The 22,960-nt window shown below is 37.4% G+C and overlaps 1 protein-coding gene across 6 annotated transcripts in view; it reads right to left on the bottom strand.

Annotated features, from left to right (window-relative positions):
- LOC124879005 (myocyte-specific enhancer factor 2D-like) overlaps nt 1-22,960 on the bottom strand; it is a 45,741-nt gene that overhangs the window by 10,276 nt on the left and 12,505 nt on the right. For 2 of the 6 annotated variants that reach the window (XM_047383247.1, XM_047383249.1), the window contains exons 3-11: nt 19,738-19,941; nt 17,733-17,870; nt 15,163-15,379; nt 12,859-12,915; nt 10,847-11,028; nt 8,612-8,641; nt 4,846-4,975; nt 2,938-3,106; nt 319-387 (exon numbers count right to left, since the gene is read on the bottom strand). In XM_047383247.1, coding sequence (XP_047239203.1) covers nt 319-387; nt 2,938-3,106; nt 4,846-4,975; nt 8,612-8,641; nt 10,847-11,028; nt 12,859-12,915; nt 15,163-15,379; nt 17,733-17,870; nt 19,738-19,941 — 1,196 coding nt within the window. Of the gene's footprint in view, nt 1-314; nt 388-2,937; nt 3,107-4,845; nt 4,976-8,611; nt 8,642-10,846; nt 11,029-12,858; nt 12,916-15,162; nt 15,380-17,732; nt 17,871-19,737; nt 19,942-22,960 lie in introns of those variants that run through there. The other 4 variants (XM_047383252.1, XM_047383250.1, XM_047383248.1 and 1 more) reach the window with 4 other exon arrangements.

The following is a 22,960-nucleotide window of genomic DNA, read 5'->3' as shown; positions in this document are numbered from 1 at the left end:
GAAACCTATCCCCACAGCATGACGCTGCCAACACCATGTGATGACTTATCACACGAAGTCACCCTGCAGTTTATGGTTATAAAGCGGCAAAATGTGGAAAGGTTAAAGGATGCGAATACTGTTGCAAGTTTCTGAGGAAACTGAAATAAATCTGTTTAATTTTCTCATCTTTAACAAATTTCAGTCCTTTAAAAGTGTTTTCTTGCTCTAATGCAATATGTGTTAAACACTGGTGCTGCATTGGACGCAGGATTCCCCCCCCCCCCGTCCCACAGACAAAGTCAAGACATTTCACACACACTAGCAGTGGCTGTTCACCTCAGATTGGCAGCCAGACTGGACACTTGGCTAGACAGCTCGCTGCTCTGTTTGTCCACGCCCCACATGCTGTGGACAAGAGGAAAGGACACGCTTCAAGGATCTGCCGTTCATATGGCCAAAGCTCAGCCCAAAAACATCGTCTAATTTAAACACTACTTAGAGTCATATATCCTGTGGGAAAAAAACTCATTGTGAAGGGAAAAAAGTGAAAACTTTGGGAATGATTTCCTCCAGTTAAATTCTCCGTTCCACCACCCACATTGAATTACATTAAAACAAATGAGGAATTACAGGACAATGCTGACTGCAGGTTTATTTTTTAGAGAAAAGCCTAAATCTCTTGACAACAATCCTGACTGAAGAGTTTAACATGTTACAATTACACAAGAACCGAAGCGCAAAAACTTACTGGTTGAATAGAGGCTCAAAAGGCTGCAGATTCTTATTGATACTATATTTTTTGATTGCTGCTTATACTGGCCTTTAAGATCTATGAGTGCATTATTATTTCTGTATGAAAGTATTTCAGTATTACTGAAATATGATAAATTCAGTAAATATAATTATTCTTTTGCGAAAAGCTCCCATCTAAAATTAATCCTCTCACGAAAGTACTGCCGCTGATTCATTTCAAAATGACAAAGATTTAGAGCTAAGCTTCACATTTCAGGCTATTTACCTTCTAAATAAGGAGTGTGGGAAAATATATATTTTATGTCTGAAAACTACACTTAAAAACTTTAACATATATGCCGTATTGTATATAAAAACTTGGAAATTCAGCAATTCGGTGTCAAAGTGTAAATGGTTTCTTCAGCCCACAGTGGTTTCAAAGCACGTTAAATTGAGTAAAATATATATTTTATTATTAAAAAACTTGGCTGTGAAAATCACAAATTTATTTTTTTCTTATGGTCGACTATTGCTTCGAACAAAATGAGTTCTTTTACAGCAGAAGCCAATTTCATATGACCACAGTTTGTGTTGCTATGTGTAAAAGTGCTGAGTCATCCCTCTTTTCTTCATATTTGGTCTCCAAGGACCAGACTTTTTAGTATTTTATTTTAAAATGGTCTCCAGTGGGAAAAAGTAGACTTTCTAAGGTGTTGCAGAGAGTTCTTCCTTTTTAATTTTCGCTTTTTACCAAATTTTGACTCCAGTATCTGAGCATTTCTGGCTCTTTGTTACCAGCAGCCTGTCAGAAACACAACATTTATTCCCATTTTCAGATTTTTTACTTCATCTGCCCTGACCTTGGAGAGGTTGGTCAGAAACTCAAAAATCCCATCTTCCTACAATCAGTGAAGGCACCATACGTAGGCACTTGTAGGCAGCGCTGATAACAACCCTCTTCTGTGTCACGGGGTCAAGAAGATTTTAGCTTCGCTATTTTAAGTATCAAGACATGTTTAGCATTAAGTCAGAGCTTTTCAACAGCATGTGGACGTGTCTGTGGCTCATTCAAGCTGTGAGAGAGTGAGAGAGAGCAATACTTCAGCAGGTACCATAAAGCCCAGCTGGAGTACAGCAAAATGCTCTGTTTTAGCCTTTGGAGCTCTATCTGTTTGAGACAATGGTGGGTTTGAAAATGTTGGCAGCTTTTGGAAATTTCAAAGTTAAGGTAATGGTGTATATGTTTTTTAGGAAAATGCACAGAAACTGGTCTTTTACTACTGCTAACGGTGATAATTGCACTATTCGCTAATATGCAAAACTTATCATTATGTTGTCTTTGTTTTAGATGTGGTGTGAAGTCTCCTGTGTTCCTAACATAAATAATGAATGATTGCTCATGATAGAAAGGCAAAAACATGTATTCAGACTGATGTTTCTAAAAAATAAATGGGAGTGTTTGTGGTCAGTTTTTAATTCCTCGGTATGAAAATATAAAAAAAATAATTTGGGCCAGTTCTACTCTGAAGAATCAAGGCTGAATAAATAAAACAATATTTCCTTCTTTCCAATTATTTTTCTAATATAGAAATATCAAAAATAATGTTTATTGTTTTCGGTCTTTGTTTTTATTAAAATCCAAAAAATACAAAACAAATGATATCATAAAATTATTGAATCTGACGTTTAACCTTTGTTGCCTCAACCAAATGAGCCCTGCAGCTTTTTTATTTTATTTTTTAAAGCTAGTAATTATTTTTATCGACAGACTTCCAGTACTGCGGACACTACAGAAAGGCCAATTAGATACATAAAACTGTTGGATAAAAAAAAAAAAAAAAACGTTTAATTGATCGGAAACCTTTAATAAATATAACAAAGCCAGCAACCTGCTACCCCCCTGTTTGCCTTTGCTGGTTTAATACCTTTAATAAATATAACAAAGCCAGCAACCTGCTACCCCCCTGTTTGCCTTTGCTGGTTTAATAAATACCTGAGAAAACTATTCAGATTGATGTAATGACAATGGTGACATGCAAAACCAGTTCATTAAAGAGGATGCAAATTGCTTGCATTTGAAGTCATGGTATGTATATAATGCAAGCAACTGGTAAGGTCGGTAAGTTAGCTGTAAGGATGTTATCAGAGAGCTGTTCGACGAGGATGTTACGGCCGTCTTTACCCCCTCTGAAGAAATAATAAAACAAAAAGCAGGAGACTTACACCAAGTTGCTGAGTGATGCAAGGCTAAGCTGCTGCTGCTGCTGTTGGTTCTGTTGCTGCTGGGAAACAGCCTGCTGTTGTTGCCATGTGGACACGCTGGTTGGCAACAAGCCGCCAGGTGATGCGAGAGCGTGTAAAGCAGTGATGTCTGCACTGGTCAGCTGGTACTCTGAGGTAGGGTAAAAGATGCAACATTTAAATATTCATCTAAACTTCTGTTTAAGCCTAGGAAATAAAAACAGGTGCAGCTCATTTCACCATCTGGTACTTTAGGGGGCTTGTTTGATGCAGACTATTCATCAGTTTTAACCTGCCATGGCAACATTTAATGTTCCTCTCACAGCTAAACAATTTTCCATCATCTTCTCAAATTTGGTTGTAAGGGTCTGATAGATTATATCGACCAGCAGGAGGAGGCTCATAAGTACTCCGATATGATCAAGGGCCAAATTCTCTCATATTTCACAAAAGTTGACTGGTCCAAACAGAGATGTGAACTATACTCAAGATAAATTATGTAGAATGGTTGAGTGCATGGGTAAACACTTTGTTTACTGGTGGGAATTGGAAGAAGGTTGGGACAAAATTAGGACTGTGAAAATACTACACTTTTAGATTAATAAAATCAATACAAAAAATATTTTTTCAGGGTACTCGTTTGCATCAGAATCAGGATAAATAAACTGAGTTGTTTTCATTTTCCCAGGTTGGCACACAACGTTGCACAGCAGCGACGCAGACACCCTGAAGCTGTCAGAGGTCAACTAAACATTTGTCAGAAACCATGGCAACCTACTCTGCCGACTCTGGTTGATCATCAAAGCAAATGGGGGGAAAAAAAATATAAAATCAGCAGAAGCACAAACGTTGAATTGGGCTGTTAATGAAAACACTTGCGTGGGCTAGAGCTCTGCTTACAGTGATGAGAAGCCTGATTTACAACAACCAGTTCAACAACTATAACCAAGGTAGATACGGATAAGTCCAGAGAAGCCGTTTAATTTACCCAGCAGTTTTCATTCGACTGGAAGAAATATTCAATGTTTGATGGCGCCCCGCCAAAGTCCTGACTAGAATCCGATAGAGAATCTCTGAGGGAAGCTAAAGATTAGGGTCATGGCAAGGACGTCTGGAAACACTTGGAGCTCATCATTTAAGATAAAACGCCAAAATACCAGTGGAAACATTCGAAAAGGGTCCGACTGCTGTAATAAATTTGTAATGTTGTAATTTTTTCATTAATAATTGAGCAAGCTATACAGAATTTTTGCTCAGCCTTTTTTATGAACTAAAATAAGGACAGATATTTTGTTTTTCCTAAATTGATGTTTTTTATTGATGTATTATCCTTTAAGAGATGCTTGTCTCATTTCCTATCAGACACAAACTTCTTGGTTGAATGAAAATCATTTTAAATGTAAATCTGCTGGGGGTATGAAAACTTGGGTTTAACTATAATTCATCATGAATATTGATCCTTCAAGCAAGGGGTGCCTTATTTCCTGCTTTGTCACATCGTTCTTTTTCAACTGTAAATGACTGCTGCTGCTGAACCTACTACTTACTGGTTTTGCACTATTTAAGACAATAAAACAATATTGTCATATTGTTATTATGTTGTTTTTATCTGTTGTATCAAGGATTTTTCTTGTCAGCAAGTTAAAATTATAGCATTGAGTCAAAATGGCAAGATTTTGGTATAAAAACACATAGCCACAATAAATATACTTCAAAGTACTGTCTTGCAGGAAACACTTCAAACATTACCCATGGTGAGTCTGAATTAAGGCCCAAAGATGAATCCTTTTATTCCCAATGTTTTTAGACTTTAACATTTTTTTATTATTAGGGTACAAATATCACCAGCTGCTTCTGTCTTCTTCAACTTCAAGCTCATTTTTGCCTCACCTGTGTTGTATGCTGTCGGTATGGCGGAGAAGGGCAGGCCCTGTGCCAGGAGGCTTGGTGTGGCTACAGACACCACGGGTGTGGTGAGGGTTTGTGCCATTTGGGCTCCAGCCACCAGCCGCTGGGCGTTCTACCAAAGAGCGAAACAAAATCAGCTAAAATAAAACAAACAGCTTCCACAATGTGAGCCAGAGTTGGGATCGGTTTCAGAACTTTTTATTTGGACATGCTGGGAATGACAGATGCACACATGGCTGGATTCAGAATGATGTTACACACTGAGTAAACCTCTCAGTGCGCTCTTGATGACATGCATCAAAAACAGACTCCTTGATTTGAATAAGACATGTAAGAGAATTACATCAAAGGCAATTTATTCAACCTTTGGTTACAATGGTGGAAAAATAACTATGTAAGAGAAAAAAAATCAAATATAAATTTTGTAAATCTTATTACTGCATCAGATGTGTGAAGGAGGGTGAAATACTCCATGAAAGATAACGACACTGGTTCATGAGGGACATTAGTAATTAAGTACAGTCTTTGTGTATCAAGCTATGCAATTTTATTGTCAATGAAACAGTCTGAAGCTACACTTGATTAAACTCTGTGGACAGGCAGCGATTAAAGAGGAAAAAGATTAGAGTTTCCAGGGGAACATACAATTTTTAAAACAGCCAAGTTTGGCACCTAAATCTATAATTTATTTCAGTTTTAGCTTTTATTTAAAAGACACAAAAATAATAATATTTTCCCTGAGCAAACTTTTATTTAGAAAATCTAAAAATATCTAGAAATTCATTCTAAATTTTGAATAACTATTGCAGATTTATAATTTTACTTTACTTAGAAAACTTTCCAAGTTATTCTGGTAAGACAGGTTAGGAAACAGAGGTTGACGCTGACAAGATAAAAGGTTAAACATTTGTATAGAAATTGAAAAAAAATTTATTTAGACAAAATGTATCATTGTAGAATTATTCCTAAAATTAAGTTGAGTTAGAGGGAGGAATGTAATACAACTGGTCACGCCCCTCATAATAATAATAATACATTTAATACTTCAAATTACAGCTTAAAGGTAATAATAAAAAAAACACTATTAAAACCTAATTTTTCTGTGCATTAGCATTTTCTGTATAATTGTACAGAATGGTGAAATTTTATAGCATGTTAATATATTTAGCGCATTTAATATGCTTTAATAAAAATCCGTGAATAATCCATGTTGTGATGGCTAGGGTGGCCGACAGGTGCAAACACGCCACAAACGTGCTGCAAACACATAAATGATGCAAACTCCAAAACACACAAATGCAAAACAAAAAAACAAAAAAAACAAACGCAACAGAAAAACGCCTCAATAACAAAAACTGAACAGAAGCAAAAGGAATAATGCAGCAAATAAACAGCAGCAAGTTAAAAGGAAGCTGCAATCTCACTCCTTAAAATAGAATGCACCAGACCACTAGGGGGAGTCGACCACCAGGTCATATGGGACCAGACCCCCAGTGAAGACATTAACGGGACGGCCAGAAGAAAGTTGGAGGGAAGAACAAAAATGTATGTTTTCCTACATGTCCTTTTAAAACACGTGGTCGTAATCTTTTACAATATTATAGAACGGCAGCATATTTACGTTGGTAATATTAGAATGCCCCTAGTGGTGTGATGCACTCCCGTTTTGTGGAGCGAGTTTGCAGCTTTTTATTTTAGCTGTTTTTGGTATTTTCAGCATGTTTCGTTTGCTTCTGTCTATTTTCTGTGATTCCTGGATTTTTCTGTTGCATTTGTTTTTCTGTGCTTTGGAGATTGGATCATTCGTGTTCGCGGCACGTTTGCATCAGTCGACCGCAGTAAATGGCTGTTGTATTACCAGTTAATCACAGGTTAAACAGTTCGTTGCAACAGCCTTCAATACAATAATATTTATTTACATTCTTTTTAATTTAAATATTGAGGAACTGCATCACAATTAGACTATGAACATGACAAGATTCTCACCATTTCTGTAATTTACATGTAACTGGAATGCTCCCAAACTGGTTGAAAAGAGCTCAAATTTACCTCTGATAAAAAGCAAACTGGGACTCTTTTTAAAGACCAACATATATAAGTCATCTGCCATAAAAAGCCATAGATTCTGTAATTCTACTCTGAAATTACCTTGATGTGTGAAAAGAAACATTCAAGAGTTTTTAATTGCACTAAATGTACAAAGGGAGCAGAGGGAGACCTCAAGGAGGAGAAAGATTCAATTATCTGCCTTTGTGAGGAAGCTGAGCGAGAGAGCAGCAGGGTGAAAGTGATGAAAATTATTCACCATCCTCTGGAAAATGAGAATCTTGCCTGTCGACTTCAAGACGAATTGTAGAAGAGGGAAGAGGACAGCCACCAGCAGCTGCAGGCAGCAGCCATTACGCCTCTAAAACACATTTATCTTAATCCCTATTATCTTATTATTATGTTGCCTGAATTGTGAAGAGGATGAAAAGGTTCACTTTTCCACAGCTTAGCAGCATGTTGTACAAAAAGCAAAATTTGTAGTTTTTATGTTAATAAAAATTTTTTTGAATCTAAAAAAATGCTATTTTCATAACTATACTGTTTTTCTTACACTGTATATTTAACCTTAGTGTACACTCTCTATTTTATTTTTGTTATTGCTTATTTTATGTGTACCTATGTGTTTCCATTTGCCTGTCACTTTGAGGTTGGTACGTATTGTCTTCCCCCACTCAGGGACAAATAAAGATAAAAATAAAGTTTGTTATGCACCTTTATTAGAAGTAATGATAATAAAATGGTACTAATGCTAAGGATGTTACTGCAGCTATTGTATTAAGTAACTTTTCATTTGTTTTCTCTGGTTTTTAATCTGCAGTTTACAGTCACAGATGAGCTACAAAGAGAACAATTTAAAACAAATAATTGAAAGATTGAAACTAAATGATCAAAATTCCTGATTCAGTAACTGAATTTCTAACGTTTAACTTTCCTGCATCCATTGAGTGCAAAATATGAGACAAAGTGCAAGTAAAAAGTAGCAGTCGAAGACACTTGCTGTTGACATGTATGCATGTCAGCAGAGAGTACTAATAGGTTAATTACACACAGCTACAAGGGCAAAACAAACAGCCTCGGTACATAACCTCTTGCAACAGTTATTCCAGAAATATGCTATTAAGAAATATGCTCTGTTTGACGACCCACAGTAGAGCCCCAACCTTGAATTTGGAAGCCAGTGGTTTAGAGGTATATCGAAATATTAACAACATTGATGGTTAAATGCCTTTAATGTAATTCAAAGTAGAGAATAAAAACCTCAAACATTGTGTTGGATAGTGGAAATGAGTGTGTGAGACTATCGGTGAACAGTGAAACATATTGCAAAGTGAGAACAACAATCATGCTTTAGATAGCCCCATACAGTTTGATCAAGCGAGTCCAGTTCAAACCTGCAGGAAAGCATTCAGATATCTTTGCTACAGCACCGTGAACGAGACTAATGTAGAGGGCTGAATTGTGGATCATCTCTAAAAACCATAGACAAATGCTGGAATAGAACATCCATGGATCCTGAACCACATGCAGTCAGTCAAACTGAACACCATCTCATAGAAATGTCGGTGGAACACGACTGAAACAAGGAGAAACTCCTACAGAGTCCTGCACTCATGCTAATAATGTGCGGACAGCTGACTGGCATCGACTCATGCGAGTGACTGATGTATGTTCTGGTGGTGGGAGCGGGTGGGGAAATCACCTCGTTTACCAATTCCAGCTCATCCTCTGTCTGCAAGGAGTTGTAACAGAGAGGGTTATAACTGAAGTGACTGAATAAAATCATTAAAACAAGGCCTAAACTAACTAGTTCATTAATGCCATTACTTACTTTGGGAAGTTTAAGAAAAATGAGCGAAGTACAATCACTGCGACTGCTCACAGGCATAAAATAGCGTCACAAATTTGGAAATGTTATTTCAAAACTGTTCTCGAAGCAAACAACAAAATTGTAGTCTCATATTGGGAGCCAACATTAGGAATTTGTCTGAGATTTCTGCAGTCAGATTTATTATAGCCCTTTTCAAATTCAGCACAGTTATAGTTAAAGTTCTCTCAAACCTGATTTAAACTGCAACAACTAGCCCTGAACTAAAGGTTCAGAGATAGTCTACAAATAATTTTTATTAAGGGTTTCTTCAACTGAAGCATCACGCTAACTTAAATTAAGAGTCTAAATAATGTTAATCATGCTAAGGCCGGTAACCTAAGGCCGATGGAGCCTAGTTTTCTCTACCCTGTCTCCTATCCTTACTCTTCAATTTTACATTAAATTGAAATACTTAAAGCAATTTTTAAAGCCTAATGAAGCTGCGGTTCATCGGTTCATTAAATATTTGTCTAAATTATATATTTTTAAAGTATTAATATAGATTTCTTTAGTTAAAAATGGCCGATTTACAGCTTGATTAACCCTGAGCTGGACCCTTCCGGTCGGAAACTAAAAGATCGAACCTTTTTCTAATCAATCAATCTACCATACGTACTTAAGACCTAACAGGTCCTGCTAACCACAACGCAGTTCTGTGTGGAGGTTGTTGTGGTTACTGAGGAAAGAAAAGACTCAAACTTGGTTATTTTCAGTATCGGTGAGGAGTTAAAAAATTATGTAAGAAGCTATTTTAAAGAAAACTGCATTTTCTACAGAGGTGTGTCTGCTGTTTACACAAGCTGCTATTTAAACTAGGAGCGAGACTTTTGCAGATAACAGGAAGGCTGTATGCAGTATGCAAAAGTTGCTCCGTTTGCTTCTGTTGATCTTTTAACCTGTCATAAAACATGCTGGATTAAAAATGTTGGCAGCCGTTTAATGTAAAATTGTTTTATAGTGTTTACAGTGGCCTTTATGCAGGCTTACCGCACAAGACTTCACTGCTGAAGAAACATAATGATGAAGTCATCTATAGCCAATATAATACTGGCATAATATAGCTTGTGCAAATGACAGCTCCTTGTTTTGGATGTCAGTGGATCCAATATGTTTTGAGGAGGAACATGGTGTGTTTTTAATCATGCTATCTGGTAATACAAGATACTAAAAATAGTTATAAATATCAGCTTAAACATTTATTTTTATATTAGTAAAGCCATGAAGACCTTTAGACCTGGGCAGCATGATTTGTCTGACTTTTAGATGTTTAAAAAAATCTGTAGATCTTTTTTTCACAGATACAAACAGAACAGAGAAGAAAACAACCCAAACTCTACTGAGCGTATCCAGATTTGGAAAGGTTTGCTATGCAAAACAATGCATCACTATTCTATGAAGACATATTAGTGCTACTGGAAGTTTAAAACATCTACAGACTCATGAGAGGAATCTAACAATCTTAAAAATTACTCAGACATTGAAAATGTAAGGCAAAAATAGCAATAGCTTTCTCGATAACTGTTTTTTCTACTTCAGTCACAGTTTTGTTTATCAACCAGACCACAAGGGTGTAACGGCTTGATAAGAAGATCGGATGTGTCAATAAGATAACTTCAGGCACACAGACTGTGGAAAATGGCTACAAAAGGCAACTGTGGCTTGGATGTGAAGATAAATCATGTTTTCCTTATTCAACATATTTGGCATCTTGGGGCTAATCCAACCACAAAACATGAAACAATTTGGCCCCTCAGTAGTTTCTTTCACCCCAGGAAACCCAGAGATTGTGATATTTACCCATGTCCTGAATAGCCAGGGCCATTGTGGTAATAGAAAAAAAGGATTTCTGTATCATTTTGCTTCTATAAGAGATAGGAACTTGGAAAATGTTAACGAGTAACACAATAAACCCTGGTTCTCATGTAATAAAAATCATCTAACATCAAACCTGTTGAGCTGTGCTGTAATCATTAAAATAATTGATCTGTATAAGCTACACGCTTTGAGTGGTCAAAATTGTTAGCTAAATATACCCTGACAACCAAAGTTTGACTTAGCTGATCTCACCATCTGCATGATGCTCTTTCCACCCTGTGAGGTGATGACTCGGAGGTCTGGCTTACGGCTGTTGACCATCTGCGGGCTGGGAGGTGGAGGCGGAGACTTGGCTGGAACTACTTTCCCCAGGCTGTTGCCGTTGGAGACGGTGAGCAGACCTGGGGAGGCCCTGGCACTGGTGTATCCATTAGCTGCGGGGGAGACGGAGGTGTAAATGCATGGAAATCAATAGCAAAGATCCAACAGGAGGGTACAGACAGCGTTCAAGTTGTTACATCATCCTCTAAAGGCTTCTCTTTCAAACTGTGGTTAAACTCAGAGGGACAAATTTAAAGACGAGTCAATGTCAAATCAATAGAGCGGTTTGTAATTGACAAGAAGGGGAAATGTTGAGCATGACTGGACATGTGCAGGCAAATCTAGTCCTTAAGAGATGCTCTATGGTGTCTATTTCATTTAGAAATGTTCTCAAGTGTTTAAAAACTTTTAATAAAATGAGACATTAGTCCCTTTTCCATTGGTTGTCCCCAAGCTTTGTAAAGCCCAGGTCGCGTCTCGATAATTTAACCGGGTAATTTTACTTTCCCAGGGCTTTACTTTCATGGGTAAATAAATGGTCCTGGTCGGGAGTAGGTCTTTTCAACTTTCCCCAGGATTTGTTAAAGGGGCAGGGTTGTGTGCAGCGAGGCGTGGCACCAGCAGTTTCAGTAATGGCAGAGGTTACTATACAAAGGAATTGTTTTTATACCATTAATTTGTCACAAAAAGCTATTTTTTTCTATTTTTAAGTGAGAAAGTGGAACTCAAAACTTCATCTGTGCAGTTAGTTTATCTAGAATGAACCTACATTTAAATGTTTTTTCTGAGTTTTCGGAGCAGCAGAGCTCCGCTTACAGGCTGCTAAACTAAGCTAAGCTAACTGGACAGCTGGACTTGGACTTCCTCACTAACCGCTGCCTGATCTCGGCCCGGCGTTTGTGGCGGCTTAAAGTGAACATAAAGCGATTGGTAGATAAGTGGTGAATAACCGCAAGTACCAGAATATAAAATGGAATATTCGTCGGAAATTTGTGACATTTTAAGTTATTGTTGACATTAATTATTAACTATTTCACCACAGTTATGTAGGACAAATATTTTAATGCATTGCTGGTGATCAGAGCACTTTCCCAGTGATCCTCTTCATCGTGGCGTCTTCTACACTTTAATCTTCTACTTTATATAAATGTTTTCTTATGATTAGACAGTCAATGCATCTGTCCCCTGTAATTCTGGACCGATTAGCAGTTTTTTTTGTTTTTTTTTCTAATAAATACAGTTTCTACTAAAAACATGTTCTGTAGTTATCTGATATGAGTTAACCTGATAATTAAAAGAAAAATAAGTGTGTTAATCAGTGTTTAGTAGTTATTGTGCAGTAATCATGCAGTTGTAAAGCCATGATGCCTGATGCAAGTTGGTAAAAATGTAACGTAAAATAATGATTTAAACTTTTCCTGCTTATGGATCCAGCGCAACTTAAGGAATAATTGAAGAAATTAATTGACTGTATAACTCTAAAGCTGTTCGTCATCTATTATTTATCAGTGAAAACAAAAACATTATGCATTAGCTTTTGAACTTAGTAAAGGAGTAATGCCGTCTCCTGGAATGAAGGTGTATTGGAGATTTTGTCACAACTTCCCCATGCATCATTAGGCTGATTTAAATAAATGGTCCGTGGCAATGGAAAAAGATGGTACGAGATTCCCTGGGATTCCTATTATCCGGGTAAAACAAATACCGGGGTTTTAAATCCTTGAGCTATCAGTGGAAAAGGGGATATACTTTAATATCAAACATCCATGTGGATGCCACAAATACTCAACATTCAGATCCCATTATCCCATCATTCATTAGCGTCTAATCACAGATGGTGCAAAGAAGAAATAATTACTTCGTTAGATCGGAAAAAAGATCAGAAACTCAAAAAATAAAGTCATACAACTTCGGTTTTGCAAAAAAATAAATAAACTACTCACAAACTGGACTTGGACATCCTCCATTTGAATTATTCAAGTCGCCTCCGAGAAGAGCACCTTTTAAAGAAAAAAATAAATAAAATCAATGTAAAGACAATTTTAACTTTGTAACTGAAACTAAATGAAAAAGTACAGCTTATGTTTATTCTTCTTCCCAAATTTAAACAATGGGATTAAGCTTAACCTTGGGTGCTTTTTACAGCCAATTGGAATCCTAATAAGACTTTTCAAGGTTTGATTCTTTTGTGATTACACTAAACACAGTGTAAATCTAAGAGCTGCATAGACAGTAATTTAAATAGCTGGTTTTCTGATTATCTGCGTGTTGACAAAGAGAACTACTAAGTTACAGAATATTCCAGCTTCTTACGGACTCCTATCGAGGGCCTTTATAGGTTTTAAGAAACCAGAACATTCCTGTTTGTAGTAAAAGATGCACCAATAATTCAGCTGCTGCAGGAAGCCATTTAAAGGCAAGCAGTATTTCAATGACATGTTTGCTGTCCATTTAGTGAGCGAGAGAGCAAGACTTCAACAGATAACAGGAAGGCTCAACAGAATACAGCAAAATAGCCCGGTTTCATCCTTTTAGTGGAGTGAAGCGGAGCTCTGCAATCATTATCTTTGTTCTAAAATACTATTAAAACCTGCTTTACTGCAACTTCTCTGAGTATTTTTATTTGACACATCATCTACATTTAAATCATCCTGAAATACAACTACGGCTGGGCAATATGGGCACAAAAAATGGTCACAATATTTTTTCTGTATTGAACTGTTTTGATAATTATCACCATGCAGTTTCGATCGGTTTTCATTACAAAGTGGAAGAACAAATTAAAATTAAACTTTAATAACAAATTACAGCCATTTTCAAAGGTTGCCTTGAACTACACACTACAAACTAAACACACAATTCCCTCAAACACTGTGGCACATTATGGATCACAAGTTAACAAACAAAAACAAATTAAACTTTCTCAGCTTGCAAGATAGTGATCTACAAAACCCATTTACAGGTATAAGGTAAATCATGTTTTCTCTACTGGTTGCAGTCTCTGCTCAATCTTGTAAAAAATGCTGTAATAGTGGTCGTCTCACATACTGCCTGATACGCCACATTTATTGTCTAATTGAATTTTAAAGCCTAATTTTACCTTGGTACTGTCATTTTCTGCTAATTAGATAAAATATTGTAATTATTTTATTGTCTGGCACTTAATTCAACTTCCTCTTTCTAAATGAATACAAAAAAGATAATGTGCTGGTAGTAGGTAGTTTATCGCCTGTGCAATTAGGCATTTGAACAATTTGGTCCTGATTTTTCATAAGACAGTGGTGAATATGGCATTGAAGTATTTAAATATAGGTTTATCAATAAATATTCAAAAAGAAACCGTGTCACACCTCTGCCTGGCTTGCAGCCCACTCCTATTTTCCCTACTCAAAGGTTATTTCACTGCAAGAAGTCCATTCATCTACAGTAACACCAAGCTATTCACTTTGTTACATAGACAAAAAAACACAAAGCTTATTTTTAAAATCAGGAGGTTCCAGAACACCTAGGTTGTAGCTCAGAAGAAGAATAACAGCTTCCTTCAAGCAATTTAAATGGGTTAAAAGTTGAAGGGAATCTTTTATTGCTCCAGGAATAACATGAGGTTTTTCAACATGGGTTATTTTTTTCAATTTTTCGCCTCTCCTCCGGTGACCAACTGTGTTTCATCAAAACAGGCCGACCCAGAAACAGAGGACCAGAAGCAAACTGACAGATTAGCCCTCTTCTGCAAGACAGATATGGTCTTTTACATTTGCTATGGGTTAAACTGTATAATTTATGATTTTGAGACTGACAACTGTGAATAATTCACAGCTGAAAACAGTTAACCAGAGAATTTGGTTCTTATTTCATACACGATGCCCCGAAGCACATAAAAAGCTGGGAAAGGCACTGAAAACGTAAGCATTACATAGATTCACTTGTTTTCTAAAATAATGACATATTTCAATATTTTTTCCAAGGAAGGGTTGAATTTTAGCTTCAGGAACGTATAGGATAAAAAATAATTTACACACAAGACAGATAAAAGGTATGGCCAAAACCTTAAGATGAAAAACAAATTTTCCAAGTAAAAGATGAAAAATAGCTTGTTTAAAAAAAGAGGATAAAGTTTTGTTCTTATGATGAGCAATTTATCTGAAACACCGTATCATAAAAAGAGAAACCTTCCAGTAAAGGTTAAGAGTCTCTGCACTGTGGATCATCCACTGCTTCATTGTGCTGGTGTCTGGCCGCATGCTCACCTGCACTGGCTGGTCGCTGTGGCAACCCCGGAGACACTGTATTTCTCTGGAGAGCCGGTTGCTGTGGCGATAGGAGGTGGGTATCCGTGAGCGATGATGATGTGACATAGGAGGTAGTTACCAGTGCGCTGCTGGGATTACTGAATTGCAGTGTGCTCTGATTGGACGCCTGGACGGTGACTGGCATAGAGAAGGTCTGGGGTGGAGCGGCGGTTTGCTACAGGATGAGATTTTCATTTAGTCCACAACTTCCAATAAGCTGGAATACTATGAAATGTCAGAGTTTTAAGGTATTTCTTTATCCTTTTTGTTCATCCGCATTTAGCTGGTATGTGATTATAAACATATTATAAGCTTAAGTAAAAATATTACAGTTTCACTTTATAACAGTTTGACAGAAAGAAAAGATAGCTTATTAGTTAGTGGTATAATACTACTGCTTCTGCTCAAGTAATATAACATTAATTATTAGAGTAATAATATTGTTATCTGTACAGTTATACAGTTATTTTGGATTTTGAAACACACGTAAGAAATAATGTCAAATAAAGTTGTGCTAATTGACCAGAAAATGATCCTTTTTTGAAGTTTTATCTCCACTGTACTCTTTATATTCCACACCATGCCAGTCCAGGTGACTTGTGACTGTAAATATTTTCATACAGGTATCTTTCTTCATCTTTCTTTGAAACCAGGGAAAAGTGTAGTTCATAGATATATATATTACTAGATTGGACGTTGTCTATTAGCCGCTGTAGATAATGACGTGCGCACGCAGGCGCCATCGCTATGCATTGAGTCATGTCAACAGAACCATGCTGTTCTGATGTTGAATGAGCATGCATCTGTCACAAAGATTTTCATTAACACCCTTATTTCTTATCCGATTTGTATGAAATATGGCTCAGAAAATTGCTAATGTTATGAGAGAAATATGTACTCTCCCTAAACATTCATCTATAAGCCGTGTGGGAACTGTGCATTATCGTATTGACAGGTATACCTACTTTGCTGTAAAGATCTCCATGCTGTCAATTGATTTTTAACAGCTCAAGCTGCAGAGTTCTGATTATTGCATCTGGCCTTGATGCTGGAATTTCTAAACTGTTATGAAAAGAGGGTTCATGTGGGGCGGACTGGCCATCCAGAGAACCGGGACATTTCCCAGTGGCCTGGCTGCTTTCGGTGAGGGGCAGGAGCAAAGGCTCAGTTCGGGTCACGCTTGATTTGTTAAATAAACAAGCTCCCAGACTGGAGAAAGACACCCCCTCGCCCTCTTCTTTCTTTTTCTGACACTGTCTGTCACAGCAGTGCAGAGACACACAGAGAGAGGAGCAGAGAGGGAGAGGATGAAAAATAAGAAGGCACTGGACGCCGATGCAACAAAATGCTCTAAATTAATATTTGTTGGTAAGGGAGCAGGTAAGACATGAACATTAGTGGCGAAGAGTGAAACCGCTAGCCTAGCCTGTCCAGCAGAACTAGCTTAATGAGGAGGTTTGTTCCACTTTAGTCTAAGTTTTTACAAAGGATATTGCAACGTGTAAAATATGGTTAACGAACAGAATCTGGGAAAAAAAAAAAATTTGTTAAATGCTAAAATTTCCAGGAATTCAGGTTCTGTGTACCCGTCGTAAACTCCACTAATATGAATATTAAATTCCTTGTATTATATTATTTCATTTAATCTCTATTTAACCAGGTAAAATGTTTTGTTTCATTATTATAACACTGTAATGCTTTTATTGGCCTACATGTGTACATCACTTATTTTTTCTAGAATTTTTCTCAGTTACCTTTTATGTCAGTTAAATCTCAATTACATTAAAGTCAAACTGTTAAAGCAATGTTGTTCTACCTATAGAACTTTATCGGCCTTTAAAAAGAACCAGTTTTGAGTACTTCTGCAGCAGCCCTGACTCAATGCATAGCAATGGTACATGTGTGTAGTCGTTTACTTTCAGCCAGCTGACCAAGAGTGCACAGCATCACTCTATGTGCCAAAACACTACAAAAAAAAAAAAACCACAGTGACTTTCTCAGGCATGTCAATAAAGACCTTTTAACCCCTGGGAGGTGATGAAAGGAAATCCTAGCATCTTTAAACCCTTAATTGCTGAAAACCTTGGAATAAAGGTAACTGACCCATGCCTGTATGTTTTTCTACAATAGGTGGATATTTACACCAATAAGGTCATAGTTAACTGTAGGACTAAGTTGAAACATGTCATATGTAATTTTAAATAACCTTTTAATAATACAAAGAAACACAATTAATAAAAACAGACAGTCCATCGCAACAATAGGTTGCCAGAGAGCAAGTTTTGAGTTTATAAAAGCTAAGGTCTTGGTTACTGTTTAAAGTTTGTCTCAGGAACTAAAGACACGTTTTTGAAAGTAGATTGAAAAAATACTGCCCATCTTTCTGGAGATTAAAATCAAAGCTTAAAAAGTAATGGCCCGTTTCTTGCGGCAAAACAAAACAAAACAAAAGACAAATGCTTCCCTCACAATAAAAATCAAAAGGGACGTTATAAGAAGTTACTCATTGTCTTGTTTAAGGCACATACTCCGTAGCGTTTGAAGAGGATATCCAGGTCCTCTGTGGTTTTTCGGAACTTGTCATCATTCAGAGGGCTTTGGTCAATGGAGTCTTCACCGTCCGGCTCTGGACTGTCGCAGCCATTGAAACCTTTCTTTCTCAATGTCTGGAAATCAGATCAGAGAGCAGGAACGTTCAACAAAACGATGGACAATATGAGTGTTCAGAAGCAAGTTTTAGCAAACATAAATATACCAAATGTGTCTCAGTTAAAATGTTCTGTGCTTTAAAGATGGGATTTTGTGGTTGAATATTCCGAATAAAATTTTGCTTGTGTTAACCTGCATTTTCCTCACAACTCTCTCCTTTCAATCATCACAATCTCCCCACCACTGAATTTAGGCCAGAATTGTGCATTAAAGTCAGCTGAAGTCTATTCATACAGCCAGATATTTTATTTCCAAGCAGAGTTTGAATGGATGGCACCTGAAATGTGATTGCTTACCAAAATATTGCAGCACATTCACACTGCAGGTCATAGCACTGAATTCAAATATTTTGTCGAGATCATTTTTTTCTTTTTTTTATAATTTTAATGTAACCCCTTTCAGACTCCAGTGTGAACAGTCTAAGGCCCTAAAGTGACCCATATGTGCAGAAGAAGAGGTGAGGTCACATGCAACATGCAGTGGTTGCAGAAGTAAATACGGATGCTAAACATGTCAGCATGTGTCACTGCTGAAATTGTTGTGCAATCGAAGCAGACATAATTATGAATACCTTCATAAACAGCATCTGCAGTTAGGTTAGCAAATACTGTTGTAGAAATAGTTTTATTTTAAAGAAAACATTATCTAGTAACAGTTGTTGTTACTAGCATGTTGTCGTGATTAGCTTGACATAAGTGTACGCAGCTTTGTCCTGCATGAAGTGGAAATAAAGCTGAAATATTGTGTCAGCGTGCAATTATTAAATAGATAATAATAATAATTAAATAGAGCAGCAGTTATAACATCTGCCATGATTTTTTGGTCCATTGTTTATATTTTTATTGTTGATTCTCTCATATCTGTCACATGGAAAGGTCGGCTGAAATGTGACATGACTTTTATCAGACATAAGTCAGACGTAGGACTACATATAAAAGTGGCCTGGGTCCAGTTCTAAAATAAATAGATGAGGGCTGTTCAAATATTAATATTAATATCAAATATTGTTCAGATGTGGGAAAAACAAGATGATTTTTTACATGTTTGCCAGCAGTGTGACTACTGAAAGCTAAAACATAATACATGCCCCCATCTATGACATGGTGTATTTAGCTCTAGTAACATCCCACAATAATGCATAGATTACATATTCTGTTGTGCAACAATTATTCCTATATTTGATCCAAAATCATCAGCGGGGTAATCACTGTGGAGAAAATCAAATGGTGTTTGATTGTACATACGTTATTTTATTTTATTATTACTTGTTTTGGCACATTTACCTTGTTCTTCTTTGATTGCACATTTTCCTAACTATCTGCACCCTGCGTGTGTGTTACTAAGAATCAATAAAGTCCATCTTATCTTATATGGTTTTGTTTGAGGACTGACCTGCCATTTCCAGCTTTGACCTATTCTGAATATTTTTCTCTAAGAGAAAAAAACAAAACATTTTCTGCAGCTTCTCTGAATGCACCACAAAATAAACGAACTATTAGATTATTTTATATTTATACATGAGAGCAAATGTTCCTAATCTTTATCTGACTTTTATGGACCTGGCTGATGTGTTAACAGACCAGAAGAGATGTGAGTTCTTACTTATTACCTTTAAAAGTCAGGGAAAAGAAATTATTTTTTTCAGTACTTGGAAGTCTGGAAAATGTGAGAGGCTGTCTTTTTTTATTTGTTGTGATCTAGCCAGGTTCAAATTAGCCACCTTTCTCACATTGAAAGTTTAGACTATAGCCTCAACGTGACTGCCTGATGATCACTCCTGCTGTGAACAACACCCCTCAGGTAGAGGCTGATGCGATCATTTACCTCAATGATATCTGCGTTGGTCCGGCTCTCGTGTGGCTCATTGTACTCCGTGTATTTGAGCAGGACCTTGTCCATGTCGGTGCTGGCATACTGGAACAGCTTGTTGGCATGGTTGAAGATGATCAGGGCAATCTCACAGTCACACAACACACTCAGCTCATAGGCTTTCTTCATCAGGCCGAACTTTCGCTTTGTAAATGTGACCTGGGAGACAATGGGGCAAAGAGGATTAACGTGGGTAAAGCTAGGTTTATACTTGACACATTAAACAGGGCGCCAGGGTGCATCCACCCTGTGACACAATCATGCTCTGTCGCAGCTCCTGGACGTGCACCTTCGAATTTTTGTAACTTGGTGCCGAGTGCACAGGCCACTCTCCATTCAGAATGAACGAAGGTGAAGGTTTGAACATTTCACGCACAAATAAGTCACTTTGTCATAAACAGAAGGAAAAGAGCAACATAACAGAAAAACAACAGACAAAAAAAGGTAAGAGAAATGCGAGATACAAAGTTAGATTGTAGAAATTAACAGGGGTAAAAGTTTTTATAACTTTTTTATTGTTAAGAATTCATTCTTCTTCATTGTTTTACTCCCATGAATCTGAAATTTTGCAAGAAACAGAATCACGTTGATAAAAAATGTTTTCAATAGTGCAGACAGCCATTTTAAGTGCTTCTTCTCTTTTACTACATTTCCACTGGTTATCTGCCCCCTGTGTTTTGGGAAAATACTGCAGCAACGTCAGCTTCAAGTATAAACACACACAGCGCTTTTTCAGGCGCTGTAGGCGTCTCAGCGGAGCCCTGCATGAAACCCCGGAGCGCGACTATAACTGAGCCTTAGTAGAGTAGTGGCAAACAATGAAACATAAAACTCTTGGTCTCAGTTTTTTAAACCCCTGACTGGTTGGAGTTTACACCGTTTGTTTAATTGCTTACATTTTTATACACAGAAAAGCAATCATTAACATACTTTTGTCACAAATGTAATAACACTCACTCTCTAGCTTCCCCCTGGTGTAAACAATAAACACAGCCAAAGTCACAACCACAACAGTTTAATTTTCTCTTGGTTGTTAAGTATTTCTGATGAATTATGGAATACTGATAGTAGCTTACGTAAAGTAAGGGTCAGTCAGCTTCAACAAAATATGACAGATTATGACCCCTGGACAAAAAAAATTAAGGGCCCAGAGGGATTCCTGCTGGTCGGCGTCGTTTAATGGAGACGTATAACCACTTTCTCATACAGTAGACCATGAGTAGATAAAAGAAACTACAGGTCCTTCTCAAAATATTAGCATATTGTGATAAAGTTCATTATTTTCCATAATATCATGATGAAAATTTAACATTCATATATTTTAGATTCATTGCACACTAACTGAAATATTTCAGGTCTTTTATTGTCTTAATACGGATGATTTTGGCATACAGCTCATGAAAACCCAAAACTCCTATCTCACAAAATTAGCATATCATTAGAAGGGTCTCTAAACGAGCTATGAACCTAATCATCTGAATCAACGAGTTAACTCTAAACACCTGCAAAAGATTCCTGAGGCCTTTAAAACTCCCAGCCTGGTTCATCACTCAAAACCCCAATCATGGGTAAGACTGCCGACCTGACTGCTGTCCAGAAGGCCACTATTGATACCCTCAAGCAAGAGGGTAAGACACAGAAAGACATTTCTGAACGAATAGGCTGTTCCCAGAGTGCTGTATCAAGGTACCTCAGTGGGAAGTCTGTGGGAAGGAAAATGTGTGGCAGAAAACGCTGCACAACGAGAAGAGGTGACCGGACCCTGAGGAAGATTGTGGAGAAGGGCCGATTCCAGACCTTGGAGGACCTGCGGAAGCAGTGGACTGAGTCTGGAGTAGAAACATCCAGAGCCACCGTGCACAGGCGTGTGCAGGAAATGGGCTACAGGTGCCGCATTCCCCAGGTCAAGCCACTTTTGAACCAGAAACAGCGGCAGAAGCGCCTGACCTGGGCTACAGAGAAGCAGCACTGGACTGTTGCTCAGTGGTCCAAAGTACATTTTTCAGATGAAAGCAAATTCTGCATGTCATTCGGAAATCAAGGTGCCAGAGTCTGGAGGAAGACTGGGGAGAAGGAAATGCCAAAATGCCAGAAGTCCAGTGTCAAGTACCCACAGTCAGTGATGGTCTGGGGTGCCGTGTCAGCTGCTGGTGTTGGTCCACTGTGTTTTATCAAGGGCAGGGTCAATGCAGCTAGCTATCAGGAGATTTTGGAGCACTTCATGCTTCCATCTGCTGAAAAGCTTTATGGAGATGAAGATTTCATTTTTCAGCACGACCTGGCACCTGCTCACAGTGCCAAAACCACTGGTAAATGGTTTACTGACCATGGTATCACTGTGCTCAATTGGCCTGCCAACTCTCCTGACCTGAACCCCATAGAGAATCTGTGGGATATTGTGAAGAGAACGTTGAGAGACTCAAGACCCAACACTCTGGATGAGCTAAAGGCCGCTATCGAAGCATCCTGGGCCTCCATAAGACCTCAGCAGTGCCACAGGCTGATTGCCTCCATGCCACGCCGCATTGAAGCAGTCATTTCTGCAAAAGGATTCCCAACCAAGTATTGAGTGCATAACTGTACATAATTATTTGAAGGTTGACGTTTTTTGTATTAAAAACACTTTTCTTTTATTGGTCGGATGAAATATGCTAATTTTGTGAGATAGGAATTTTGGGTTTTCATGAGCTGTATGCCAAAATCATCCGTATTAAGACAATAAAAGACCTGAAATATTTCAGTTAGTGTGCAATGAATCTAAAATATATGAATGTTAAATTTTCATCATTACATTATGGAAAATAATGAACTTTATCACAATATGCTAATATTTTGAGAAGGACCTGTACTTTAAATCCATGGTTATCAAAGCAGGTATAAAGCATCACAAATGTGGGTATAAACTGCTTGTAGAAAATTACTTTTTTGCATTTTTGTTTGTTTTCTGATTCTTTTTTTAGTAAAAGTATGGAGTGGCAAAGGGCAAAATGACCAGCATGACCATTTAATAGACTGTACACCTAAAATAATAACAGATACAAAAAACAAAAATTAAAATTAAAATTAAAAAGAGAAATCCGTTCAGAACAATAGAACTACCTCAGGTCTTCTAATACTGTTCTTTTCTTTATCTTTTAGCCATCTACAACATAATAATATATACATATTTAGATTATAC

The sequence above is a fragment of the Girardinichthys multiradiatus genome, chromosome 13 (assembly GCF_021462225.1).
Source record: "Girardinichthys multiradiatus isolate DD_20200921_A chromosome 13, DD_fGirMul_XY1, whole genome shotgun sequence".
Classification (NCBI taxonomy): Eukaryota; Metazoa; Chordata; class Actinopteri; order Cyprinodontiformes; family Goodeidae; genus Girardinichthys; species Girardinichthys multiradiatus.
Note: the sequence above shows the minus strand (reverse complement) of the source record. Positions and strands in the feature narration are given on the sequence as shown.